General features: G+C 48.7%; 1 protein-coding gene across 2 annotated transcripts in view; it reads right to left on the bottom strand.

The window, feature by feature from the left end:
- Positions 1-27,369, bottom strand: part of CDH11 (cadherin 11) — a 133,238-nt gene that overhangs the window by 36,879 nt on the left and 68,990 nt on the right. For both annotated transcript variants that reach the window (XM_037162697.2, XM_037162698.2), the window contains 2 exons: positions 4,792-5,191; positions 956-1,250 (listed from right to left, as the gene is read on the bottom strand). In XM_037162697.2, the coding sequence (XP_037018592.2) occupies positions 956-1,250; positions 4,792-5,019 (523 nt within the window). In that variant the 5' untranslated portion in view covers positions 5,020-5,191. The remainder of the gene's footprint in view (positions 1-955; positions 1,251-4,791; positions 5,192-27,369) is intronic.

Below are 27,369 nucleotides of genomic sequence, written 5' to 3'. Positions count from 1 at the left end.
TCTCCAAGCCACCTCAGGGTGGCTTGACCCTGATGACCTTGAACTCATTCGAGCTCTTAATCTCTGCTTCATAGAACCAGACCCACTCCCTGATCAAAACAGCCCTGCTCACGGTCTGAAAGGGAAACCGTTCTTAATATGAGGCGTGTTTCCCAAGAGACCACAGCTACATGCCTTCTGCAGAGTCCCATGGAAGCTGCTTCCAGGAGAAGGTGGCGGTGGGGGGCGGGAGGGAGGGGAGCCCTGCAGGGAGTCAGGCTGCAGCAGTGCAGAGCCTCGATGCAGGATGACCAGACGGGCCTACTTCAGAATCACTATAATCGATAGAGACAGGGCCATGGTTAACTACATATTCTGGGTTCACTTACTAGGTCAGGTGACCTTGGATAAATGAGTTAACCTTTTCCTAGCTTGGGTTTCTCGTATTTCTGCAAAACAGGTCAACTAGGACCGACCTCATCACAAAGGTGAATCGTTGCAAAAATGAAACGCAGCAGTCCATTTATATCATTAGCGAGCATAACGCCTACATGCAACAAATATCACTGCTGCTAATGCTAACTGAACATCAGCATGTACTTGTGACTGATGTGTGTATCGTCTTACCGTCTCCAGTCCTGCAAGACCAGGAATTGTTACTCCCATCTCACAGAGGTGGAAACCCGGGCTAAGAGAACAGCCCATTGAACCGCTAATGAGCACCAGAGCCAGGCTACCTGGATTCAGTCTTCTTCCCCCTCTTCCACACTCCTTCCTATTTTGTACATTTAGATTTTCAAATCTCATGTCCACCTTAAATATCTGAGACGACACAAATAAAAATTGTGCCTGTTATTCCACCATTGAGACTACAGAATAAGTTCTACTTCCTGACCTGGGAGCATGGGCACCGGCCCACCCAGCCGCAGGGACACCCGCCCGGCAGACAGAGTGGGTCCCCGCCTGCCGTACGCACCCACATTGGACCTCTCGGGCACGTTGGCGTGATAGGTCTCGTGCAGGAACTCGGGGGGGTTGTCGTTAATGTCCTGGACCTTGACGATGAACTCTGATGGCGGCTCCAGCGGTCGATTGGTGTCCCTGTCCACCGCCTGAGCCATCAGCGTGTACTGGGCTCTCTCCTCTCGGTCCAATGTCTTGGTGGCATGAATGTTCCCTGATTTGTCATCAATCACAAAAATGGTTCCAGCTCCTTCACCTGAGAGAATGTATTTAATGTTCCCATCACCAGAGTCAATATCGGAATGAAGCTAGAAAAGGAGAAATTGAGATTTGTAATTGCATGAAGGCTGCATGGGGAGACAGAGAGCCACAACACGCTGTGTACACGCACACACACGCATGCACACACACATACGTACGACAAGAGGGAGACCTGCCCGCTCTGTTTTACAAATGAGGAAGCAGAATATTAGAAAACAGGACCGACCGCCTTGGCCAAGGTCCTGTGGCTGGCAGCTGGGAAGCCAGGGCTCAAACCTGAACCCTCACTTTCTTTAAATTCCAGGTTTCACACTCTCTCCCTCCTCCCCACATGTAGGCACACATATAATACATACACATGCACAGCATTAATGGAATTATTTTGGAAAAAATATGTGCATGTTGCAAATAGTAAAAAACAACAAACGTTTCTGTGGTGACGAGCTGTCTCGGCTCCCACTCCCTCTGCTTCACTCCCCTCACTCACACGCCAGCCCCCTGCGAACCTGCCATGGCGCATCCGATGCCCGTGCACCAGTATCTCCACTGTCGCACACAACGCTCTGTTTATTTTTATGCAGTAAAGAGCCACAATGCACATACCTCTCTTCACCCCTGTTTTCCTCGAAGGAGGCCCCTTCTGGGGGACCCTTCCCCAAGGGAACACCCAGACTGACCTTGCCTATCTATTGCATGAATGCTGTCATCATTTCTTTCAGCAGTTGTCTCCCCAAAACACTAATGCTCTTTCCAGGACTGTTTCTCCAAACAATACACTGATCAGACCTTCCCAGAAGACCTGCTGCGTGGCACCTGGGGGTGAGGAGACCGCGGGTGGGACGGTGGGAGGCACAGACAGCCTCTCAGACCACAGGCAGAATCTTAGATATCCTTAGTTCCGCGCCCCCACACCCGGGGACAAAGCCCAGAGGAGTTAGGGTACCTGCCTAAACCCACACTTGCCAAGGCCAGGAAACTACCTCTCCCCAACCTCCATGTCCTGACTCTGCTCCATGTTTCTTAAGATGGGAGCCCCCCAAAAATGGCATGTCTGATTTTCCCGTAACAACAGATGCACCCCACTTCTTGTCCAACCTTAGTTTCTGCAGCTTTCATCTTCACCCGAATCCCTCTGCCCCCCTCATGCCCGTGGTGGGCAAAGGAAAGCAGTGTCCTCACCCTTCTCCTAGGTTTCCGGAGCAGCGGACAGGGCGCAAAGCCCTGGGTTCTGCCTAGTACATGAGAAATGCACATGAGAACCCAGTAAAAACAAAAAGGCTTTAGCTCCTTATTGCATAATAATGTATTATTGTATTATCTTAATTTACACTTATTATCAATGCCATTTTAATTATTATTATGAAACCAAGGCCTTGAGCGCTTGTCCGGAGTCACAAAGCAAGACTGAACACAGTGCTTTTTAAAATTTTCTCTATCAATTCCATTAAAAAAAAAAAAAAAACCACACATCTAATGCCTTACTGAAGCACCTACTATTTCAGCTCAGGAGGACACCTGTAGGTCCATGTGAATTTGGCAAGACTCTTGGGCGTTAAATAACATTATTTCATGATCAACAAACTGAAAAAAATGTTAAATATACTGCTCATAGTTTTTCCTGGTTTCCAATTTCAAAACCACAAATAAATTCCTTCTTTCTTTTCTTGCCCACAAAGATGACCCGTACAATTGACAACGATATTTATTTGGTTTGACACAGAAAGTAGCTTGGGAAACCATTTAGTGCTATTGGGTCATGTGGCCGCTGAGGCCAACACAGCTGATTTCCCGACTCGGAAGACTCAAGGCTTCCGCTCCACGCAGCACGGCGTGGCATGCTACGCGCTTCCTGCAAGGAATCCGAAAGCTCGGGCTTTGCCAAGTGCCACTTTCTCAGGCATCTCACATTACTCAACCTTGAATGTCATCAAGTCAAAGTTATTAGGGAACCAGCCACCTAGTCTCTTCCCCCTGTTCATTGAAAACCATAGATGGCCAATGTGTCGAAAGGAGGAGCCATAGGATCCAACCCCTGGATTTCTTTCCCCCCATCCAGCCTGACACCAGACCCATTCTTGGGGGCCTAGATTTTAGACGCCACTCACTTCTTCACCCCCCCCTTCTCCCTGTGCTTCCATTTAGTGGCATGGCAGCTGCTGTCCCAGAGATGCTGGAATGGCACAGGTCCTGTTCTTTTGGGACAGTTCCCACACAGCCCCTGCCACAGCGCAGTTCCTCTTCCTCCCTGGGCACCGAGCCCATCTCCTCCACGCAGGGAATTCTACGTGCCAGCGATTTCCCTGGGTCCCCATTTCCCACGCTGGCTTCTACATTGGGTATAATCTTTCCATTTTGGGTATAAATGAATGAAATTCTTTAGTGCATCTCTTTAAAAAAACCTCTTTCCCAAACCTGGACAATATTATTGAGACAATAATATGGACCTCCTCCAAATACATCCATTTTATCAATAGGAAACACTGGATTCTGATGTTGAGTCGCAGCTGAGATAACTCTGTTGGAATGTTCCAGGCTCAGAGATGAGCATCCTCTAGTCTGTCCTCATTCCTTTGCCCTCCTGCTCATCTTTCTGGTAACAAGTTATTGTCATGGTCTCCATGAAGCCTCTTTTCCTACCTCCCAAAGGTTACCATGCAAATTCAAAATCACTTGTGTGGAATTTGGTCGTTACCCTACTCCTCAATTTAGTTTTTATTTTTGGAATTGGGTAGGTAAGGCCCCTGCGAGGTCAGGGACGCTCGACCCTCGTGTGCCATTTGCCTCGCTCCGTCTCTGCACAGTAAGCGGGCTTTCCGTTCTCGGGTATGTGAGCCCCGCCCTCCGTGTAGTTAATATCCCTGTTCTCTGAAAGACAGCGGCGTGTTTTACCTGGCAGTCGGTCTCTCGAACATGCTCTGGACTCTCTCTCTCCCCTTGCACTGTTTCAGAGGAGGCACACAAGAGATGCGGACTCTGAATAGTGCTGGGACTCCCCAGACACCCATCTCAGTGTGGCCACGTCTCAGCCGAAGCCAACAGAACCCCAGCCCCTCTTCCACATCCATTAATCTCATCAGATATTTACAGAGGCTTCCCCAAAGCTGTGCTTTAGCACCAAGAGCTGGGGACCCAAGGATGACATTGTTCCTATGGCAGGCAGCCTAGGCGCCAATGAGGGAGACAGACAGACAAGTAGACACATGTAATACAGCACAGGAAGCTGGGATAAAAGGAGTAGGAGGGTTATGAGAAACGGCATCCAAGTTGGGGGTGGGGTGTGGTCAGGGAAATGCCCCAGCTGGAGAGCGGTTGAACAAATCATCACCATTTCACTCAGCAGACCGTTGTGCCGCCATGAAGAAACGTAGCTATGATGGTGTAAGATTAAGTGGAAGACAGAAGTGTCCTCAGCGTGGATAAGCCTACGAGTGTGAAAAGGAAAGGCTGGAAGCGTGTCTGTGCAATGGTGGTGTGGTTCCCTGTGGGTGGCCAGCCCGTCAGTGTGCCCCTCCTAGGTTTTTTCTCAGCGATTCCCTACCACCGGGGTGGAGGGAGAGGAATCATCTCTACGCACTGTGGTGGCCTTACCCTGCCCACGAGCACGGGGTCCGGCCCGGTGTACTCCTCTATCACGAAGAACTGGTTCCAGACCCAGCCTCTCTTGGAGCGCTGCAGCACCTGCCCCTCCTTGCCCTTCTCGTGGTGCCCGTGGAACGAGGGTCGCAGGTGGCTCCTCCGCTCCGTGCTGAAGGCCTGGCTATGGCAGAGCATGCCCAGGCACACCAGGGCGGCTTGTAAACAGTAGTTCTCCTTCATTTTTGGTTACGTGGTAGGCACAGGAGAATGCGGCTGTCGCCCCCTCCACCAACCGTGCGGTGGCCTGGCCGATGGTGGCCTCCCAGACGCGTCACACAGACCTCTCTCGGAATGGATTGTCTCTGCTCGCCGAGCACATCACGTCAGGGCTCTCCACTTCCCCAGGCGGCTTCTGCAGGGAGAGAGAAAGGTCACATTAGCCGCAGACTCCATCCCCACCTTGTCTCAACCCCATCGCTAGTTTTTTACGCTTGGTGGACCATGGGCGCGCTTTGCTCCACTCCGGGTGCCAAGGAGGCAGAGATCAGCGACAGTCCCTCCTCTCTCACAGCTCACCACGTGGTAGGTGAGAGGAACACAAACATTAAGGATAAAACATGTGTGCTGGGGAAGCCAGCTGCCCGGGTCCGAGTGTCAGCTTTACCACTCGCTGGCTGTGGGTGTGGGGTAAGCTAACTGACTTCTCTTTGCTCCGCTTGCTCGTTTTTGAAATGGGGATGAGACTTATCATGGCCACTGCAAGGTGGGCAAGGGGATTTAGTGAGTCCAGGCCCTATGTCTCAGCACATGCGTGGTACACGGGAAGCGTTCCATGTTAATGTTGTTACTGATCATACTTATGCTCGGGCATGTGTTTGCAATAGAAAAAACTAGGGCTTCATGGGAGTCCAGGAGAGGAGCGTGTGATTGGTGGGGCCTGAGAATGGAGATGGCAGACGGTGGGGACAATGAAGAGACCTCCTAGAGGGTTAGTCCTAGAGGGATGGCTGGGCTCAACCTGGAGTGAGCGTTTCCATGAAGGAAATGGATGGGGTGTCCACGCAGAAGCAGCAGCGTGTCCTGAAGCCCCAAGCTGGTCACAGAACTGCAGGCCCGGAGACACCCAGCACCACCGGAGAGCACAAGGAAGGAGAGAGGCAACAACAGGCCCTGCTAGAGAAGGGAGGTCGGGGAAGGTCCTGCGAGACCACTGACAGTCACTAAAACATTTGCCAGTAAAATCAGGGGTCGGGTCCTCCATGATGGGTCCTTGGAGGCTATTGTGTAGATTCAACGGACAAGATTTGCTCTCGTTGGTCAAAGGTCCACCCAAGAAGCTGAAGATCCTACCTGAACCTGGCAGGTGTCAAAGATACTTTAGAAGCACTTCCCAACCAGAAGCAAAGTAAGACAGCATGTCCTGTCAACTGATCCAAAAGGCCTGTTCCTGGCACCCAGCTGTGACTCAGCAACTTACCAGCAGGAAGCATGAGCCGCTAACACCTCCATGACCCTTGTGGGTTCCTGATCTGCGGTCACTCCAGTCCTCCCCCTGGCACGCTGCTGCTTCCCACTAGTCACTAAGTTCTGCTTCTGGTTCCTGGGCTCCTTGCCTGGACTCAGTCTTTCTGGTGCTGGACACTTAATTCTCTCCCAAGGAACGTCCATTGCTTGTGTTCACTTCTTGGCACCCCACTCTTTCTTCTGGACAATCACTGTCTCCTCTGGGAAAGGGACCCTCAGAGTCCAGTTGGAGTCTAGTTCCCAGAGCCAGACAGTCCCCACTACCAGCTCTGCTACCAATGTGAGGGACTCTCACGAAATGGTTGGGCAAGGAGGATGACACACCGATACTGAGGGTGACACCTCGTTTCAGCAGAGGGGGGACGAGGGTGGTTGAATGAAAGTGGTGAGCTCCCTGAGTATTGTACAAAGAGAAACCATCACCGAATTCTGCGCAGTCTAGGTTAGATGAAGTGGCGGGGGGAACAGGAGAGGGGGTGTGGCCCTTGGCATGGTGGGACATTTGGGAAGCAGACAAACTGGACTGGAATGCCATTTCTCTGTCTCACCCTCTGGGTAACCTTGGGCAGGTCACCCAGCACTCTGCACCTGAGTGATCTTGTCTGAAAGCAGGCCTGATGAGAGCACTGTGGGGCAGACACTGTGTGGGAACTGGGTGCACACAAGGTCTCTTCCTCTCCTCCTAGACGGCCAGCCTCCCTCAGAAGAAGGAGGTGCTCTTAACTTGCAGATGAAGAGGCCCAGAAGAAGGTGATGAGGTGCTTTTGCTAGGAGAGGAGCTGAGGAATAAGCTACATGGAGATGCCACAGCCATCTGGCCTGGGTTGTCTAGAAAATAAGGGAGTTGGTGGACTTCTAACGTCTTGGTGCAGGACGCCTTTCCTTCTAATGGCCTTTAACTTCACCAACCCAAGCCTTTCTGCTGCTTTCTAATTTGGCAACATGGTACCTGGGAAGGCCCAGATGTGCCGTTAATTTCCAGCGCCCATCACTGTCCCCAGTACCACTCTTCGATGGGTTCTGTTAGTCTCTTTTCAAGGTATGGGGACTTTAATATTTAGTGTGACAGACACTTCAGGCTGTGTAGAAGAGAAAGATTAAAAAGGCAATGTCATTATTTAACAGCCTCAACCTCAGACTCAGGCATTTATATATCAAATGCTGTTCCTTGTGTCAAATGCTGTTCCTTGCAGTCCAAACTGGCTGTGTGCAGAGAGCACAGAGAGGGACCCAGGAGGGGTTACATCCTAAAATGAGGCAATGTGAAGCAATAGGAAGCTCCTGGGGTTAAGTCTGGAAGCTGGAGGTAGAGTGGAGAATCTGCCACTAGCTTGTCCCAAGACCCCATGAATTCCCCTTTTGGGGGCTCTGCCTCATTCCCTCCAAAATGAAGCCACTGTGTATCATTTTCTCCAAGTGGCTTCCAGCTTCACATTCATGACTGGAGCTCTGGTAAAAGACTGTGGGACATTTCTTCTGATCCATACACGGTCTCCTTCCTCGCTTGAATGCATCTTAGTGGTGAGATTTTTCTCTTATTCATGATTTTATGTCCAGTGAGTGAGCACTTCAAGGCAGGCCATTCATAAAAGGATGAAGCATGATTTGAACCACATGCTTCAAGTTCAAACTCGACTTTGCCTCCTTAGAATCTCAAGGAGAAAGAGAAGGAAAAGAACATATGGTACGGCAGGGTCCCTGCCCACTTTACACCACGCAAGTATTAAGTGCTCGTTCACACGGTGAGAAATTATTCTTGCATATAAACTCTGAAGGGTCTCTGAAAGAAGGGGTTTAATTAAAGTTGATATTTCTGCACCTCTTTCTTCTGGCTGCCATTTTGCTGTAAAGCGCAATTATTTCTGACACTGAAAGTGTTGCAACGAGATGACAACATTTTTTCTTTCTCTTTGTGAAAAACACTCTAGCTTGATACTAATGAACTTAAGAGCTTCCACATGGCCAATAAATAATAGACCCTTTGTTGGAAAACATGAAATTGTCTATTTTCCTCTGCTGGAAATACCAGCAAAACCAACTTGCTTTCAAAAGCAATTCATCGGGCCCATTATTTGTAAGTGCTTATATGACTATGTGATATATAAAGTTATTTTGATGATCAATCTCATAGATGTGTAAGATTAGCTTCAAGACATGATTTTTTAAATTTATTCAATTTCAGAATGAAAATTTTACTTAGCAGAAGCTCGTTATGGCCATTGAGCTAAAAATGACAAATGGTAATTTGCCTAATCTATACAACAAACTATGAATAGGTGCTATGAATACTTTTACCTTAAAGGGTGAGAAAACTGAAGTCCAGACAAATTAAGCAACTTGGAAGAGGTTATGTTTCTGACAAATAGCAGAACTAGAACTTGAACCCACGACAGTGGGCTCTGGACTCTGTATTCCTAACAAGTGGTCAACACCAGCTTTCGCTCTTTGTTTGAGGTTCACCAGGAAATGATATGGACACTAGGTTAATGTCCAAACCTTCTAGGTTAATGTAATGAAAACAGTAACCTAGAAGCCCCCTAAAGTAAACCACTAGCAGGACCTGATGCCCATTAATAATATGACTATGATGAAATAATAATAATAATATTAATAATAATTCACACTTGTTCATTATTATCTGCCTAACGGTCTTCCAAGTGCTTTCAATGAGTGGAGCCATTAAATTTTCACAGTAGCGCTACAAAGTAGTAGGATCGCCATTTTACAGGGAAGTCGTCGAAGGCACTTCGACTAAGGAAGGCCTTACTCTTCCTTACAGGGAAAGTAAGGAACTTGCCGTGGTTGCAGAGTCGGCAGGTCAAAGGGCCGGGATCTGAGCCAGGGCAGTTGGCTCCCAGACCTGCGTGCTGGCCCTGGCAGTCTAGTCTAGTGTAGTTAAGCCTCCGAGAGAAGGCTGCATCTCAAATACAGGCACACACCTGCATACAACATGCACGACAGTCTTAACATGAACACAATGTAAGTTTTGGTGACACTGGTGGTGGGTATGGGACAAAAGGGAAGGAGGAGTAATACTGGGACTAAAATATTCAAAGCAAACCAGAAGTAGAAAGATAAAGTATTTCACAGCAACGACCAAACTGAAGATGAACAGAAGGCACTTACATCAGCCCATCACCACCCAGTCACCGTATAACCAGGTCCCTAAACAGCACCATTCGCCGAAAGCTAATCTTCATTATTTATTTTAAACCTGTTTCAGAATTCTAAATGTATAAGTTAAAAATAATGTGTTCAAGGAGATTTTTTATTTGGGGGGGAATGCTTCTAAAATCTAGAGACCCGATTGATGTGTTCAGTGGTAGAGAGTTTGTAGGAATCACGCATAAAAATTAATAGGAGACTGCCCTCCTAAGAAGACCTTGACGTTGGTAATAATTAGGGAAATATATCAACGTTCTAACCAGTTTTATTAAAGACCCCCAAGGTGGTTCTTGAATAACCCTTTCATTAAAGCACTTTCTAACAGTATGCTGGGGTGCCTAAGCATTGGGGTTCCGCTGAAACATATAGGGGGGCTTTATTTTATGACTGGAGCATATTGCTTGGAAGGAAAAATAAATGTTGCTGAAAGTCACGGGAGTAATAACACGACGGAAAAATGGATTTGCGAAATCACCAGCTCTAAGTGGAAGGCTGGCCCTTCTATCTTGCCAGCAGATAGCCCGTCATAAGCTACTGTGCCTTGAGCATAAAACTCATGCTGTGCCTGCTTTTGTCTCCGTAAAAGAAAATGACATATATGGGTGTTTAAGTATATTTGGACTCCTGGTGGAAATTGTTACCCGGTACAGAAAGAAAGACGAAAGTGCTTAGCAGAAAGCAAGCGGCTTTGGTTCTACAGCTTTCTCCTCCCCACGGAGCGGGAAGGATCAGACAGGCTGGCCTGCTCTTTTCATTTCTAGTGAGCTAATTTACAGTTTAAGACACGTTACCATTACATTAAGAATATTACCGAGGCCCACACCAGAACTCGAAAATCCATTCTGCATGTGCAGCGTCCCCTTGCTGGGAGAGCTAAGGGGCTCTGGTCTCCACTTCAACAAACACAGCTTTGTAACCAATCGGATTCTATTATGCAAATTAATTCAAGCATATTTTATTCCCCGTTCAGATCTCATCACTCAGCACTGAGCTGGTCTCTAGCTTCAACTCAAATCACAGGAATTATGCCATGTCTGTGGAAATCACAGAGAATGGGAGAGGAAGTATTAAAAGACCTCCTGAATCACATTTCTTATTCTCCGATTTCTACACTCGGAACAAAGCATAAGTTTAGGATAATAATCACTTCTGCTCAGGTGCCAAATACACAGCGGAGACGCCAGAAGGGTCACGGCATATGTGCTGCGTGCTCAGATATCAAATTCAAATGTTAAAGTGTGCCACAAATAGGGCCCCTTATCGATGACCGTGACCTTCTCTTAGGTAGAAATTTTAATGCTGCTCCACTGTAAGTCTGACTCTCTGCTTCTGGGGAAACGGAGAGCCAGCAGGGGTCAGCACCGAAGGTGCAGCATTCACTCATTGCCTGGTGTGGGGCAGACCTGGATCCAAATCCTGGTCCTGTCCCTTACGGAGCTACATGAATTAGGCCATGATAGTACGGATTATCCTTGACCCGGTGCTTGATTTTCCAAGCACTGGGCAGTCTGCTCAGGGCTTGGCACACACCTTTTGTTATATTTCTACCACCATTCCATGTAAGCATCACCCATGTTTTATGTAGGAGGAACTGAGGCTCAGAGCAGTTAAGTAAATCACCCACGGATTCACCCTGACTCACTGCAAAGGACGCCATTCAAATTCAAGTTTATGTGGCCATAAGACCCATGCATTGGCTTTGCCTGGCTCCCAAACTCTGCGAACCATGTTCCTTATCTTCAGTACAAAGAGACTTTATGATCTCCAACGATCATCTCAGCTCCTGAACTGTCTTGGGTACCAAATATACCACTCTGTTAGGGTGTGATGTCATTCTCAGGCTCTCATGGCCACAAAGTACCACAGGAATCCCACCAAAGTCTGTAGACCCCCAACATACAAAATCATTCGTGGTTATTTATTTATCTCTCCAGGTAATTAAATCATCTTCCAATGATAAGATGGTTAAATACAACATGTGGGACAAAGAATTTATTTCTTGTGCTTTACTCGACCCTTAAGTAAGTTTTTCTCACTGTGATATTTTTTCAATGTTAATCATTAAAATGAATGACACATACCAGCACATGCAGCAAGCAATGCTGCCGGCAGCACCATCTCAGACTACGAATAAACACTCTCTGAATGTGTGGAAAGAGACGTTTGATTTTCAGTTTTTCTTCTGCATGAGCTAAAATACCTTAGGCAAAACCAGGGGAAAAAATGTCAGTGATGAACAGGTGCTCAACATAGTGAATCGCCACCCGTGCTACCATAGCCTAGTTGCAAATTTCCCTTTGTCTCAGAGCAGTAAACACCCACAAAGCCTTCTTATTCACCTCTTTATTCAGCAATAGCTTTCCAGAGCCAGGCCTGGGTTGGGTCTTGGGGATACATGGCCACCATGACTCTCTGACCGGTAGACTGTGCTCAAGCAATGATGAGACAGCTGTCTAAGCCGATGAAGGGCAGGATGGTGTGACCGGCGCAGAAAGGACTGTGTACAAGACCACAGAGGAATCAGTGACCATCTCTGCAGGTGAATTTGTACCCTCCAACTCCAGGTTTCCAGTATTTGCTCGCTCCAGCCTTTGTCAAGTAAACAACTGCATCCACCATCTCTAGCATCTAGTCCAATGATAACTAAGCTTTAAACTGACCACTGTTTTGTTTTGACCTCAGTAACCTGATGCAACGTGATAACCTGGGTGAGCCAATGGGGAACTTGGGGGTAGAGGAACTGGGCAAAAGGGAAAAAGGACTCACAGACATGGTCAACAAGGTGGTGATTACAGGGTAGGGAGGAGAGTATAAGGAGACTTAGTGGTACTGGAAAATAATACAATAAAAAACTAAAACAGGAACTTAAATGAAAAAATAAGAAGCATTTGCCATTTAATGAAGGAAGATTATGAGGTACCTGGGGGAATGGAGTAGCCACAAAATTATATACTACAGCCAACAGTTCGGCAAAATCAAAGTTATGAGCAAGCCAGTTAGAAACCAAAGAGAACAAACATGGCCTCTGTCCCATGGGCCATGTAAATGGCAGAAAGCATGGCCAGCTCTCTGAAGATCTTGGCAGTCAAGGACTGCCCCCCAGCGTCTGTCACCCCAGGGTCCAGCCCAACTGATCTCCTGTTCCTAAATTTCTATGCCATTTGCAATGTCCTGTGCACCGAATGACAGTAACCCTCCTGTATAGGCGCTAACTTGATTGCTCCCTTTTATCCTCGAACAGCAAAACTGGCAGACTGTGATAATCAAGAGGGAAAAAGTTAGGTGGTTCTTTTCACCAAGGGTGAAGTACTGTGACTGGGGAGATCATCCGTTCCGATGTAGAAAGTGCCTTTTTCTTCTCTGACTTTCCGAGGGATGCCGGAGCAAGAGGGAGACCTTTACAACACAAGTCAAGAGACTTGTGCTCTGTCAAAGGTTCCGCCACCCAACAGCTGTGTAGCCTCAGAAAAAAGCCTCTCCCTCTGGGCCTCCGTTTCTCCTTCTGTAAAAGAGGAGGCTGGCACTGCCTTTCTCAAGGTCGTCCACGTCTGCAGGAGCCCGTGAGTGTGAGCTGTGCTGAGGAAGAGCCGCCTTCCCCGGGTGAGGTTTCCGCCTCACCTACTGAAGGCAGGTCTGGGTGCAGCTGGCAGGCCTGCTCCGTGCACAACTTCAGGAGGCCCACGCACATCCCACGCAATGGCCATGGTGTCCTGTGCGGCTCGACAGTGCAGAGCCCTGCGGATGGGACAGGTCCCGAATCCCAGCCTCGGGCACCAGGACTTCCCCGCATGGACGACGGGAACCCATTGAGGACTCTGGCCAGGAGATGGATGGAGTCCGAGTTATCAGAGGCAGAGGGGAGAAACGGACGTGAGAAATGGCCATTCCGACAGAACAACTGAGAGCACGGGCTCAGGAGTCAGACGGACTTAGAGGGTTAGAGCTCGAGAGGGTCACTACTCACAAGGTGCACGACTCAACCTCCCTGAGCCTCCAGGCTGCGTGTTACAAACGGGAAACACGCGGGGACCGGTCTGACAGGAGGGCCGCCAGGAAAGGAGAGGAAGCGGGGAGAAAACTAAGGGTAGCCCTGGATCGACCTTACACACAGTGGGTGAGCGGGAGGACAAATCTGGAGTTTTGCTCCTTCCACAGGAATACAAAAATATGTACTGTAAGCCCTGGATACAGTGACAGAACATGCAATACACATATAATAGGCAACACAACATGCAATACAACATACAACGTGCAGTGAGGCACAAGCCTTCCCCAGGACTCCAGGAGACTGCCCACTGAGAGGAGATACACAAAACCACACTGTAACGGGAGATGCTAAATGCAATGATATGAATATAGGGGAGCTAAGCTAAAGTACACCAGTGTTATCCAATAGACATATGAGTCACGCGTGTGATTTAAAATGTTCTAGAGGCTACATTCTTTACAAGATTTTATTTATTTATTTTTAGAGAGAAGAGAAGGGAGGGAGAAAGAGAGGGAGAGAAACACCAAGGTGTGGCTGCCTGTCACGTGGCCCCCACTGGGGACCTGGCCTGCAACCCAGGCTTGTGCCCTGACTGGGAGTCGAACCAGTGACCCTTTGGTTCTCAGCCTACATTCAATCCACTGAGCTACACCAGCCAGGGCTAGATGTGACATTTGTAAGAAATTTTAAAATATATATTTATAGTTAACCCGTGATGCTCCAAATCGTATAATTTCACTATGTCATCAATCTATAAATTATGAGATACTTTGTCTTAGGTCTTGAGAAGCTGGTGTGAACTTTAAACTTAGTGACCGTCTTGGTTTGCAGTAGCCACATTTCAGGAGCTCACTCAACAGCCACCACAGGGCTAGTGGCTGCTGTGGACGACAGTGCAGAAGTGGAGGACCCTAGAGTGTCTTCGAGAGGAAGGCCCAAGGTCAAGGGAGCTTCCTGGAGTTACTGCAGTCACTCAGGTCAGAGGTACCATGGTTCTGAACTAGAAAAATGAACCTCGGGGGAGAAACAGAGGCTCTTCCAGGAACCAGGCAGATGCGCAGGGCCTTGGGAACCGGACGGGTCGGAGGCATGGAGGATGAGGCTGAGGTCGCGCAGGAGGCTGCGAGCACAGGGGTGCTGCTCTGGGCCTTGAAAGGAGAAGGGGCTGGTTTGGGCATTAAGAGCATAAGTTTGGTTTAAACATGTTACGCTTGGAAAGCCAACAGACAAACACTCGAGTGGAAAGTCTGGCACCGAGTTGGTTCCCAGGCTCTCCCGGGAGTAGGTACACCACTCCTGTTTCAAGTTTGAGCAGGTCATGGCATGATTCCACGCTAGCACCTCAGCACTGCATTACAAACCTAACGTCCTTCCACAGTTAGTCCCTTTTCAGTAGACAGTTGGGAGAACTGAGATACAGAGATGATCAATAACATGTACAAAATAACAGAGTGAACAAAACCAAAACTCATTTTAGAGAGGGGAAAAAGGAGGGGAAGGGAAAAGCATCAGCAGTGAAAGATACTGAATATAGCACCCACCACCCCCCGAAAAAGGAAAAAAACCGACCCTGCTTTAAAGCAGTCCTCCCGTTCAAACTATTTCTATGGAAACAGCCAGTTCTGGTTCTATAAGGGAAAGACATCCGTGAGTAAGGACCCGAGAGCTCTCTTTAAGGACCATCAGTGGGGAGGCTGGAAGAGGGAAAGGTAACTTGACATCCTGCAGAGAACCACTTCCCACAAAGTCTCTTTTTAAAAGTATAAACATAAAAAAGAGGAATTATCCCAATGTGGCCTTACTAGCTGACAAGGGCTTGATGTGTTTTTTGCTTTGTTTTTTGCAATAATTACTGAAGTGAGGGCAGAGAGTGCCTCAAATCACCCCCGCTGAGTGCCTTTAGGACTCTGAGAAGTCCAGCCCATGACCCCAGGCCTGCGGGGTCCACAGGCAGCCCCAGCCAAGGAGCAGGAGTGAGTGCAGGAAGTCAGGCATTCACGGCCTGGATTTCTACCGGGCTGTGGGCATGCTGTTCTGGAGATCCCTTCCTAATGTCTGTCTGCCCAAACCACCTCATCATGCTGAGAGTAAACTAAACTCTGTCCCATTTTTAAATGACCTTTTTTGTTCCCATCTCTCCTGTACCACAGAAGGTCCCCACCTTGTTTTAGAAAGAATGTACCAACAATAGTTTCATGATGATCTCATTGTGGTTTCAAATAATCCCATCTTTGAAGCCTAATTCTTTCTTTTCTAAGGTATTAGTGTCATTTATCAAAAGGAATGGGATTTTTTTAAAAAGTTAAGCATAAAAGAAAAGCAATGGGATTCAGCAAACTAGTCAAGTGCCTCCTGCTTATGCAAAGCATCTTCTGAAGCGGGTGCCGAACGCTCTCAGACCGGCAGGTCTTTTGTGGGTCTTAGATAATACGGTTCACTTAATTAGATTTTCTGTAATCCCAGGTTAATCCCATTGTGCATTACAGATGTGAGTTTTGACTTGCCTGGCAGAAACATTTATTGCAACAAATGCATTTCTGGAACAAAAATATACCTTACTTATAAACCTGACCAGAATTATCACCGTCACGAGACTTTCTCTCCTTCTCCCTGCCCCAGATAGAAATGACCAATTCCACTCCTTTGGATCACATCATCTTTTTAGAATACTTAATAGGGGCCCTTCCTCTTCTCAGGGCCCAGATACCCTGGGATCTGAAGTTCTCTAAGACTTGGGAACTTGGCTAACTCCTCCCTGAATTCCTCACCAGTGAATAGTCTCACAACAGCCGAAGTGGCCTCTGTCCCTCATGGAGCTTATGACTTAGACCAGTGCCTCTGGAACTTGACTGCTCGCTAGAATTAACTGGGGAGTCTTAAAATCTCATTGCCCAGGTTGTGCTCTAAACCAGCAAAAACCAGGAGTCAGTGTTTTTGAAATTCCCCAGGGGGGTTCTACCCTTGACCTTGAGAACCACTGTTCTAGAGCCACACTCTCCCATGTGGTAGCAACCTAGACACACGCCGCTTTTTCCATGTAAATCAATTAAAATTAACTAAAATGGAAAATGTACTTCCTTCATGCGCTAGTCCCATTTCAAGGGCTCAGTGGTTATTTCAATCACCGTGAAAAGGGTTATTAGTCGGCGCTGGTCTTAGGCCCTAAAACCTCCTCACTGGAAGCAGAAAGCGTCCGTTCAGTTAATGAAGGTGCACAAAGAACTCTGTGCTAGGCATTCGAGGAAGTGCTAGGAGCTCATCGTACGAGGTCCGGTACTCCAGACCTCCGTGTTCCAATCTGTGAAATGAAGGGCTGAGCCAGGCGGGCGGCTCTCCAAATGTGAGCAGCAGAGGGTCCAGAAAAAATGAAGGGATAAAGGACTATAATGCGTAGGGACAGCTGCACTGACTGGTCCCACACACCCCACAGCACATAGATTTGGCAAAATAGTTCTTCGAAAGGCAGTGTGGCTACACTAGAAATGAATAAACAAAGGAACAGGCAACCACTTCTGAGATCTCGACACCTAACAGGCCTGCCGTCTCAGTGCAGGGGTGGGTTAGGACGTTCCTGCTTCAGCGCCCGTAGTCCGGTTGCAGGGGGAGGCCGACAACTGATAACTCACTTGCCCTTTGCGTCTGTTTTCTCTCAGGAACAAAAGGACGCAGGGTGCCCGAGCTCCTGGGCTCCCAAGTTAATTCGAGGGTCGAATGAGATAATGGATTGGGAAGCCCTTCGTAAAAGCATCACTCGGGCTTCCCAGGTGAGAGGAAGGATGATGAAATGCTTGCGGCCGTGGCAACAGGCATTTCTCTGGGTAATTATTAAAATGTTGCCCTTCAACCTTTAGTGGTGTGGGCTGCAGAGAAATGTAAATGACCTGTTAGTACTATAGCAAGGGGATGCAATTCCACTCTCTCTCTCTGATAGGGATATAAAATTTGCCAGATGCTGCAAACGAGTTCCTTTCTGGTACACAGGCACCCTCTCACTTTCCCAGGGACACAGAGGGATTGCAGTGTTGACCTGTGCAGACGCCGACCTTGACTGGGCAATGGTGTCCTGGAGAGAAGGGGGCGTGGCCGACTCCAACCAAGGAAAGCTGTGAGAGCATATTAGGGCTCAGGCTCACTAAGGGTGCAGACCAGAAGCCCCTCTGCAGAGGCCTTGATGTGCAACAGGAATGGAACCGTCACAGGGGGTGTGGACAAAGCTGCCAGGTCCTTGTCGCATGAGGTGATGGCCTGGGCTCTCCTGACCGGGCAAGTTCCAGGAGGCCAGCCTCTGCAGATACAGCTGTGTGATGGGGGCGGGTCCCTGCTGTCTCTGGCACGCTGCTAGGAGATTCATGTGCGTTCTTCAGAACCCCGTTCCCTGCAGCATCCCCGGGACTTTTGTGTTGTCGTTTCCACCGTCCAGATGAGGAAACAAGGCCACTTCACTTTCAGGGCATTTAGTTTAGTTCACACGTTTGGTTAGCGCCAGAAAATGGGATTTAAGCCCATTCGGGAGCTCTGGCCTTTCCAGCTCTCAGGTTGAACTTCTCTGTGAAATTCTCCTGCGAAGGTTTTAATTTTTTTTTCTTTTTGGGGATGCACAGAACACAGCTAGATTTTATTCCACACAGCAACCACTGAAGAAGTATTTGGGGAGACTAGGATTTCTGCAATAGTTAAATGCTATGAATTTAGCAAGACATGTTCTTTGCCTCAAGGAACTCACAGTTCCTGGAATTTTTAGAAAGTGGGTATTTCACCCAAGGGTCTTGCATTCAGCACTTCAAACACCCACCGTTCCTTTAATGTTTCCTTAGAGGAATCGCCCCTACCCTTCCACAGGTGTTCTCTCGCCTGCCCGGATCTTCCAGACAGTCCTTCAATGAATGAATCATGATTCTCAAACCCTCTCCCTCAGAACGTTTTCCACATTAGAACAGGATTTTGCTCTACATCCTTCACCGCCTCAGCCTCCAAAGGTGCTAATGAGTAATAAAACGCAAGCAGCGCCGGGAACTGTGGGGAGGCAGCGAGACAGTAAACATCTTCTCACAAACGGAACCAGCCCAACAGGAGAGACAGCTCTGTGAGATCGCGTGAGCTGCTGATGGTCGAAAAGATGAGCTCTGCCACTCACAAGAGGAAGAGAGTCGTGGTGGTAAGGGCAAGTCCCACAAATCAATAACCCCCCAAGGGCACAGAGGCTGAGGCCCAGAATTACTCTCCGGCAGGAAGCATGGCTCTGACCCACCGCTGCTCACACCAGCAGGCAGTCCCTTCAAAACCCACCCTGCAGAGCAGACCCGATCGTGTTTTCAACGGCAAACGAAAAGGAGGTGCCACTAGCTTGCTCTTGTTTGCTTGTTACCAAATTACATAAACAAAATAATATGAAACTCTAACGTCCGTGCATAGAGTGCCGCCAGTGTGACAAAGTCCAGCTGGATGGTCCCCAGGCACACATCATGCCTTCCAGGAAGCAGCAGTACAGCTGCGAACGGGCTTTGCTCTTGCTCTCAGGGATCTTACGTCCATCGACCAAGTACCTCTTTTCCAAAATGATTTTACTGGGAGGGCCAATGTGCAGCCCAGTGTACCACCAGTAAGGGAGGAAGCACTCCCCAGCATCCCTCAGTAAGGAAGAGCCCTTTTGGACCACAGCTGCCCCAGGCAAGCACGGAGCAGACAAAGACGGAAGAGCAGGGCAGGTACTGTAAGTCATGAACTTACCCATCCAGGACTGATTGGCTTCCTGGCAAGACGTCACAGCAGAAATGCGTATTCTCACATCACAAAGATGCCTGCCCACAAAGCCACAGAAATGTGGCTTAGTCTCCTGGTTCAGAATCTTTTTCTGCTTGAGTCCCTGGGCTTGAGTCCTCCATCCCCAAGGTATAAGTCTCCACCATCCATCTCTTCCAAACTGAGATATTTTAGGATCTAAACCTTGGCCCTGACCAGCGTGGCTCAGTCGGTTGGAGCATCATCTCATACACCAAAAGGTAGCAGGTTCAATTCCCAGTCAAGGGCATGTAGGAGAAGGCAACTGGCCCATGTGTCTCTCTCACATCAATGTCTCTCTCTTTTCTCCCAACCCCTTCCTCTCTCTTTAAAAAGCAATGAAAAAAAGTTATCCTCAGGTGAGGATTTTTAAAAAAATTCTCCACTCCAGAGACCTGGATGAGGCGGCACAAACTCCTAGTTACCGAAGGGCCACAGAGATGTAGATGCAGCACAGGGGACACAGCCGATGACACCGTGAGAGCTACGCGTGGGGGCAGGCGGGTGCCCGAGCAGCAGGGGCCCCTCTGTAAAGTACAAGATTTTCTAACCGCTTTGCTGTGCATCTGAAGCTAAAACAGGGTGCTACTGGGTGGAAAGTAATTTGTTTTAATTTCTTAAAAATTAAAAAAAAAAAACACTCCAGCAACCTAATCAAGCCCACCAAGAAGCAACAAGGCGGGAGTCGGGCAGAGGAGATTCTGAACTTGAAAGCTGGTGGATTTGACAAGTGTACACACTCGGAAAGGAGCTGGTAGCTGCAGGCCAAGTCAGCCCACTGACATCAACAGGAAATACGAACACTAAGGGAGGTCAGGATATACGCAGGATGGCCTGGCCACGTCACGAAGAGGTGGGATAGGACCTGGATCGAGAAGGAGGTGGGTACAGTCCGAAAGGCACAGAGGAGAGGATGGCACTGCCGCCTCCTCAGCTGTCCTCTGCAGCCATGCTCTGCACACCCCAAGTTTACAGCCTGTTTCCTGGGAACCCGCCTGTCTGGTCCCCCACTGCCCCAGAGCTGCTGTTCTTTCAGATGCTCAGCTGGACAGCCTAGGGCTTTGCCATTCCACCTGGGCCAAGCCAGGATTTCCTTCCTGCAGTCTGGGCCCTGCCTCCAGCATTATCACCTCTTGTTGGAGGTCCAAACTCTATCAGGGCGGAGAAGACCCTAAAGGGTGCTGCCTCCTGCCTGTACACGTACCTCTCTGTGCTCTTACCTGAGATGGACACTCTTTGTACCAACTCACATGCAGGAGTCTGAAATCTTAAGTTTCTCCCAACCCACACAAACATACACACCCATGCCTATGTCTCCCCTTCCCCGCCTTCCCCATCCTGCAGCTGAGAGAGTCCAGCAGGTGCCGTGGCTGAGTCTTTGCCAGGTTCTGCTGAGCACCCCTTTGCCTTTTGGCCTGCTGGGAGCGAACTGAGCCCTGGGCTGCTACATGATTTAAATGCTTTCCTTATATCAGTAGTTCAGTAGCTTGTACATCCCCTTCAACTGAAGCCCAACCCTCAGCTTGGGCAGCCAGTACGACCCTCCTGCTGAGGAGCGGAGGTTTAAGTGCCACCTAGGGTGTGTCCTGGTAACGCTGTTTCTACGCAAGAGAGGGAGCACCGTTTGAGGCTGCATCCCAAATATGTTCGTGTATGTGTTCTCAACATGAGGAGTGGATGGAGGTATCATTCTGACAAAGCTCAAGAGTGAAACGCTGACAATACCTGGGGCAGAAGGCAGAGAAAATGCCTCCGGGATCATAAAAAAAGCAAAACAAAACAAAACGAGGGTGTGGTTTGTTGAACGTATTTAAAAAGAAGCAACGTGTCTTTCAATTAATTACGAGTCACAAACTTGGCGCCAAGATTGAATTTCAGGCAGGTAGATGCGAAAAGATACGTTTTTATGGAAACAGCGATAAAGACCTTAATACAAAGATGTGAATTTTTTTCCAGTGAAGCCATCTTGGAATAAGAAAGATGATAAAGAGGAGAAATTGAGATTATAGCCTAATAGTGATCATTCTTTTACTCACAACTGTCTAAAGAATTTTAAGCCAGTTCCTTAGTGAGCACGGAGAATGGAAAGTTTATATGGGAGACCGGCAGACATCAGATTTCTTGTCTAAATAGCGAGCTTCAGAGTGAATTTTATTTTACGGCTTTGGTTATCCCCCAAACAGTTCCCTTGTTACCTTCTCCGTGTCCTGCACGGCCGAAACATGGCAGCATTTTTGTTGGTTTGTTTGTTTGTTTGTTTGTAGAGAGGACCTGGCCTCCATGGAAACTCACCTGGCATGCACACTCAGCCATGCTGAACCGACAAAAACTGTCACAATTACCTCTGGTAAACTGCCTTCCCAGGGCTCATTTCTCTTGAGTTGTGTTCCTTGTTAAACCAACCTTTGCTTTGCTCAGAGAGTGCAGGTTCCTACGAATAATCATCACGAACTTGTCAAAAGCTCTCTGTGTTCGAGTAGGAAAATTCCCGCTCCTAATCACATGGGGGAGGAAGGGATACTGGTGTGGGGCTGCGGAAGCGTGTATGATGTTTCGAACCCCGTGATGCCCAGGGAACCGTAATAAGCAAGGCATTAACATTAGCGCGAAGTAGGGTGCTAGATTCAGCAAATAAAACTATAGGAAATAAATCTGAACTTCCGCTAAACAAGTGTTTTTAGTATAACTACATCCCCTACAATGTTGGGTGACATACCGTATTTTTCAGACCGTAAGACACATCTAGTTTTTAGAGGAGGAAAATAGGGGGAGAATTCTGAATCAAAAATGTGGTAACATATTTAATAACATAAATAACATAATATTTCACCAGTGTAAATGTAAACAGAACTCAATGGCAGCATTAACAACCATTATCCCTCCCAAATTTGGAGTGGGGGACGTGCGTGTTATAGTCCAAAAACTATGATACTTGTACTAGGAAAATGATGTATTGTTTATCTGAAGTTCAAATCCAACTGGAAGTCCTATATTTCACCTAAGTAGAGACTCATCTGTAAAATTAGAGAACCGAACTTCAGCTCCAAGCTTCAAGTTAATTCCACCCTAAATCCCCAACTATCCTTCCTGTGAACTCAGAACGCTTCTCCCGGTCCCCCCAGAAGCAACATCACTGGGCAGGAGAGATCACATTTGGGGAAATGTTGACAATGGGAGAACTTTTAACATCAATGGAGCTAAGTTCAGAGAAAACCAAGGAAGGATGTTTGATTTCCCTGGAGAAGGCAGGCGAGGCCCCGGAATATTGACAGGTGACCTACAATGTAAGAGGGCCTAAGGATGAAAGGCTCATCCGCGGTGCTAATTGACTGAGGAATTAGGAATAATGTTCTCTCTCATTGTCTGAGTTCACACGGGCTCGCAGGGAACGACCGGTAACTGCAGTCTCGCAGTCAGTCATTCGTACTAGGGGCCCGGACCGCGCCAGATTAGTAGGCATCTTGCAAGGTCTTTTCAGAATGCAGCACTCATGGATGTCTGTTTAAACACGCGCACATGCGCGCACACACACACACTGATAAAGTGCATTCACCAAACGTGCCCTTGGCTGGAGCTGGGCACCTGGGGCTGAGCTGAGCAGGGCCACTAACCAGAGGAGGCTGTCGGGGTCCTTAAGTCACTGAGAGTCTGAAGGTGTTGTCAGCAGGCTGGGAGGCAGCCCAGAAAATGGTGAATAAAATGTGCTTGGATGGCAGCTACAGGAGCCAAGTGAGCTCAGAGCAGGCTCTCGTCCACCAGTGTGCAGGGGTGTCCCAGGGAAGACTTACATGATAAACCTGAATGAGATCTTGAAGTAATGAGAGGCTCAGATGTTCAAGGGTAGGAACTGCAGTCCAGGCGAAGGGAACAGCGGGAGTAAACACCTAGGACAGGAAATCAGATCCTGTGTCCAGGCAACCATAGGAATTTGAGACCGAAAACTCGGACTTGCTCTAGAGTGATGGGGCGGGTGTGGCGGGAAATGTAGGCAGCTGGTAGACCACACACACAAATAAGAACCAATAGTCTTCAGAATCATAACTTTTACTCTTTGGCCAATGTAGGTGAAGAAAATGCTTGTATTCCTGTCTACACCGCCGCATCCAAAGATGGGAAGTCATTATTAGCAAGTCAGCCAGCCATGTGGAAACAGCCAACTTTCCATAATCTGGGTGTCTGTCAGGCAAAAATAAATGAATTCGGCTCAGACACATACTTTCTATCCGGATGCATTAAACCCTTCGAGCTTTTAGAAGCTGCAGAGTGGCCAAGGCTGCTGTGGGGGAAAACCAAGCAAAAACCACCAACTCTGCTCCACCTGTCAGGGTTGGTGGAGGTGGGCGGGGGGCAGAGGAACAAAGGGGGAGAATCTTTTCCTGCATATCTACAAAGCTAGCCTTTGAACTAGAGCATGAATGATACTTACTCCTTTGTCTCGTGAGGTAGACGAACGAACCCGGAATCAGAGAACTTTAGTTCCCCAACTTCTGACATCAGACAAGATGGCATAACCTAAATTTGACCCCAGCTACAAGAAATAAGCCCAAAATACAGGTGCCCAGCCTTCTCTAAATCTCAGCAAAAGCAGCTAAAGGAAAGCGGCTTGTGATGTAGCAGAAGAGGCGTCTATGCAAAGAAGGAAATTACCTTCTCCTGATTCCCCCTGATCTGTGCTGTAGGCACCAAATCACAGCCCTCTTTGCAAAATTAAGGGCATTAGTTATCTTCCCATTCAGGCGGAGTGGCATTACACTCGAATGCAGACATTCCCGGCTAAGCTGAGGAATATCAAGTTTTCACAAAATCATTCATCAAGAGGTGAGACCTCACGGTGATTAGCGTTTCAGTAAGAAGCTTGGGACTAAATGGAGAACAAGCGCACGATCACCGTAGCAATTAGGCATCTTCTAGACAGGCGTTCTTTCGTTCAGACCAATCGAGCTAAAGCAAGTGAAAAATTTTTTGCCGTTCTTTTTTTTTTCCCCTTGCTGTGAAATGAACTGCCTTAAATAACTGATGAGGTGACAGTAAACCCGTTAAGAAAAAGTTTTCCCATTAAGTGAAGCTTAATTAAACAGAGCACAGGCTAATAGTTCTTCCAGCTAATAAGCGATGCCCCCTGGATAAATCACCCCACTCGCAGGGATTGGTCTGGGAGGTCTAGACCAATGAGTCCCCACCAGGAAACTCGAGAAGAAAAAACACATGCAGACTTGAAAGAAATCACAGGCCACTTTGCAAAGCAGTGGATGAACTGGAGGTGTACACAAGCAAATACAGTTCGTCAAATATTAGTGTTTCCAGTTATCCTCCCTTTAGGTTTACCCAGAAGGATAAAGCTACACAGTCACTTATCCTGTAGACCAGGTGTTGGAATTGCTGATAAAAGGTTTAGCTCCAGGACTGTGAGGGTCTAGGGACTGCAATTCTCTAAGTACAACACCATCCATGCCCCATGACGATGGGATCATGTGTTTCGTTCATCCTCTTGTCTGCAGCAGGCAGCACCATGGGGAGCGTGGGGGAAGCAGGGGGTGAATCCTAGCTGAAGGAATGTGTGGGAGAGAGACATGGGCCGCATTCATGTCCAACGTGGTCCTATAGAGAGGAGCTGGGATGGTGTTATGGGTTTCATTGTGCACCCCCCCAAAACGTTGAAGTCTTAATCCCCCACTCAGTACCTGTGAAGGTGACCTTATTTGATAATAGGGTCTTTGCAGATGAGCAAGTGAGGTTGAAGTCATGAGGGTGGACTTCAATCCAATATGACTGTTGTCACAAAACGGGGAAATTAGGACCCAGGAGGAATGGCACCCATAAGCCAAGGAACGTGGAGGCTCCCAGAAGCTAGCAGAGAGGCAAGGCACAGACCCTCCCTCGCAGACCTCGGAGGAAACCAAGGTCTGCAAGGTGCCTTGATTTTGAACTTCTGGCCTCCAGAACTGTGGGACAATACCTTTCTGCTGTTGAAGCCACCCAGTCTGTGGTGCTCTGTTACTATGGCAGCCCCAGGGCACTATCACATGGGGAAGGCCAAGTGCAGGCTGAGCCAGGCTGGAGAACAGCCCACAGAGATAGGTCAGTTCTTCCCGGTCACCCTTCTTCAGGCCTTTTGTGCCCTGGGAGCTGGGGCGTTCTGCTCTGGCCATGGGTACTGGGTTCAAAGCCAAGCTCTGCTCTTCCTTGTCTGTGGCCTCATCTGAAAAACGAGGGTAATAGTGTATCATTTCTCCTTGGGTGGCTCTGAAGATTAAGTGCGATCACACTTGGGAAGTGCTGGACACCTCTTTGAAGCCATAGTAAGTGCTCAATAAATACTACCTGTTATGATTGGTCCTTAAATGTAATAGTGTTGAGGTCAGCATCACATTTCTCTGGTTTGTCATCAAAGCCCTGTGGACATGGCTTTATCGGGACTGTCCAATTGGAGCTGGCTGGTCACCTAGGGTCCTGAAGTCCAGGCAGGCCCTCACCATGTGAGGAACATGACCAGGAATTAGGGCTGATCACACTGGCTTTCAGAGGCTGTCTTCTGGCCCAGTCCCGGCCCCGACCACCGCCTCCCACATGGATTTATGGAGGACAGGCGGAGGAGGCCGTGAAGTTCTGGCCGTGCTGGAACTGACGTGGAGGCCTGGAAGTCCGCAGTGAGTGCAGTGCAGGGAGGCGGCCTGCTGAGCTGGGGTGGCAGTGACCTTGGTGAGGCTAATGGGAGCCCAGCTGACATTGCGGGTTCTACCCCTAAGAGAAGACACCTACCAATCAGAGGGGTGGGCAGGGCGGCATTAGGAGGTCTCCAGGCCCCCTGAACTAGGTCACGTGCCCAGGGCTTTGCGATCATTACCTTATTTACTCCTCACAACAACTCAGTGAGGTAGGTATGACTATCCTTACTTTACGATCGAGGAAAATGAGGCTCAGAAGACCTTGGCGAATTCAGGGCAACGCCACATGCCCCGGGGAGCCCAGCAGCACCGCCACAGCCAACTACTCTGCCTCATGGCCACTGGCAGAGCCAAGCTGCCCCCGCCGGGAAGTTGCTCTCACTGGGGGGCCGTGGATATCAAAGTCAGATTGAAGGCAATGCCATCAAACCCACCTGCTGATAGTCTATGGACATGTATCTAAAAAGGCATAAATACCTTTTGAAAACCAGCAGTATGTGTCCCTGATTTCCAGCCTTGTTAATGGAATGCCCAGAGGAGAGCGGTGACAATAATTCATATTTTACAGCACCCTGTCATTTACCAAGGGCTTTCCCAAACATTAGCCCGTTGTGCACTTCAGCCGCCCAAGGCAGGAGTTACCGTCATCCCCGTTTTACGGATGGAGAGGGAAGGAGTCGGTCTTCTCTCTGATGGTCAGAGGTGTTTGGGAAGATGCTCTCTGGAAGGCTGGGAATCCGGCCCCGAGAAAGGGACAACTGCCTCGGGGGGAACACAGTCTCCATCTGAGAGCAGACCCCTCCCACGCTGGCCCCGGTGGGTGCTCCCCGGGCCCAGCGGATGCATAAACAGTAGCTGGTGACGAGGTGCCTCAACATCACTGGTGTTTCTCCCACGCCTAATACTGTCCTAGCTTTGTTAATCTGCACGCAGCCCCCGTGGGGTTTTACACATTGTCCCCACTTTACAGACGAAGATCATTGGAAGCTCCCAGAGGTTAACTTGCCCGGGGTCACACGACTAGGGACTCCAACCCTCTGATCGTAGAGACTTCACCTTTACCAACCCGGTGCTGAGGTGCACTGCGCAATTCCTACAGCCTTTTTCACAGAGCAAAAAATTCTACGGCGTCTGTATTTTTCCCCTCCACCTCCAGGGCCTCTCGACCTTCCCTGTGGGTGCACCAGGTCAGCCATACGTGGTGGCTTCATTCTGCGGCCTGACCGCACTCTCCTCGGGACTTAGAGGCGCTGAACGTGACCTGCACCTGCTCCTGAGGTGCCTTCTCTGCGCCTCCTCCTCAGGGACCGAATTCTGCAATTAAAGAGATTGAGTCTGTGTACACGCCTGAACCCGGGCACCCAAACGTCCTGATGGAGAAGCGTCTGAGTCGCCCAACACAGAAATGCAGACTCATCTTGTTAGAGCTGCAAGTCACCGAGCGCCACAGCCCACGTCCAGTTGCGTCAC

The sequence above is a fragment of the Artibeus jamaicensis genome, unplaced genomic scaffold (genome assembly GCF_021234435.1).
Source record: "Artibeus jamaicensis isolate MK-2021 breed Jamaican fruit bat unplaced genomic scaffold, CSHL_Jam_final contig_464, whole genome shotgun sequence".
NCBI classification, from domain to species: Eukaryota; Metazoa; Chordata; class Mammalia; order Chiroptera; family Phyllostomidae; genus Artibeus; species Artibeus jamaicensis.
This window is presented reverse-complemented; position numbering and strand designations above follow the sequence as displayed.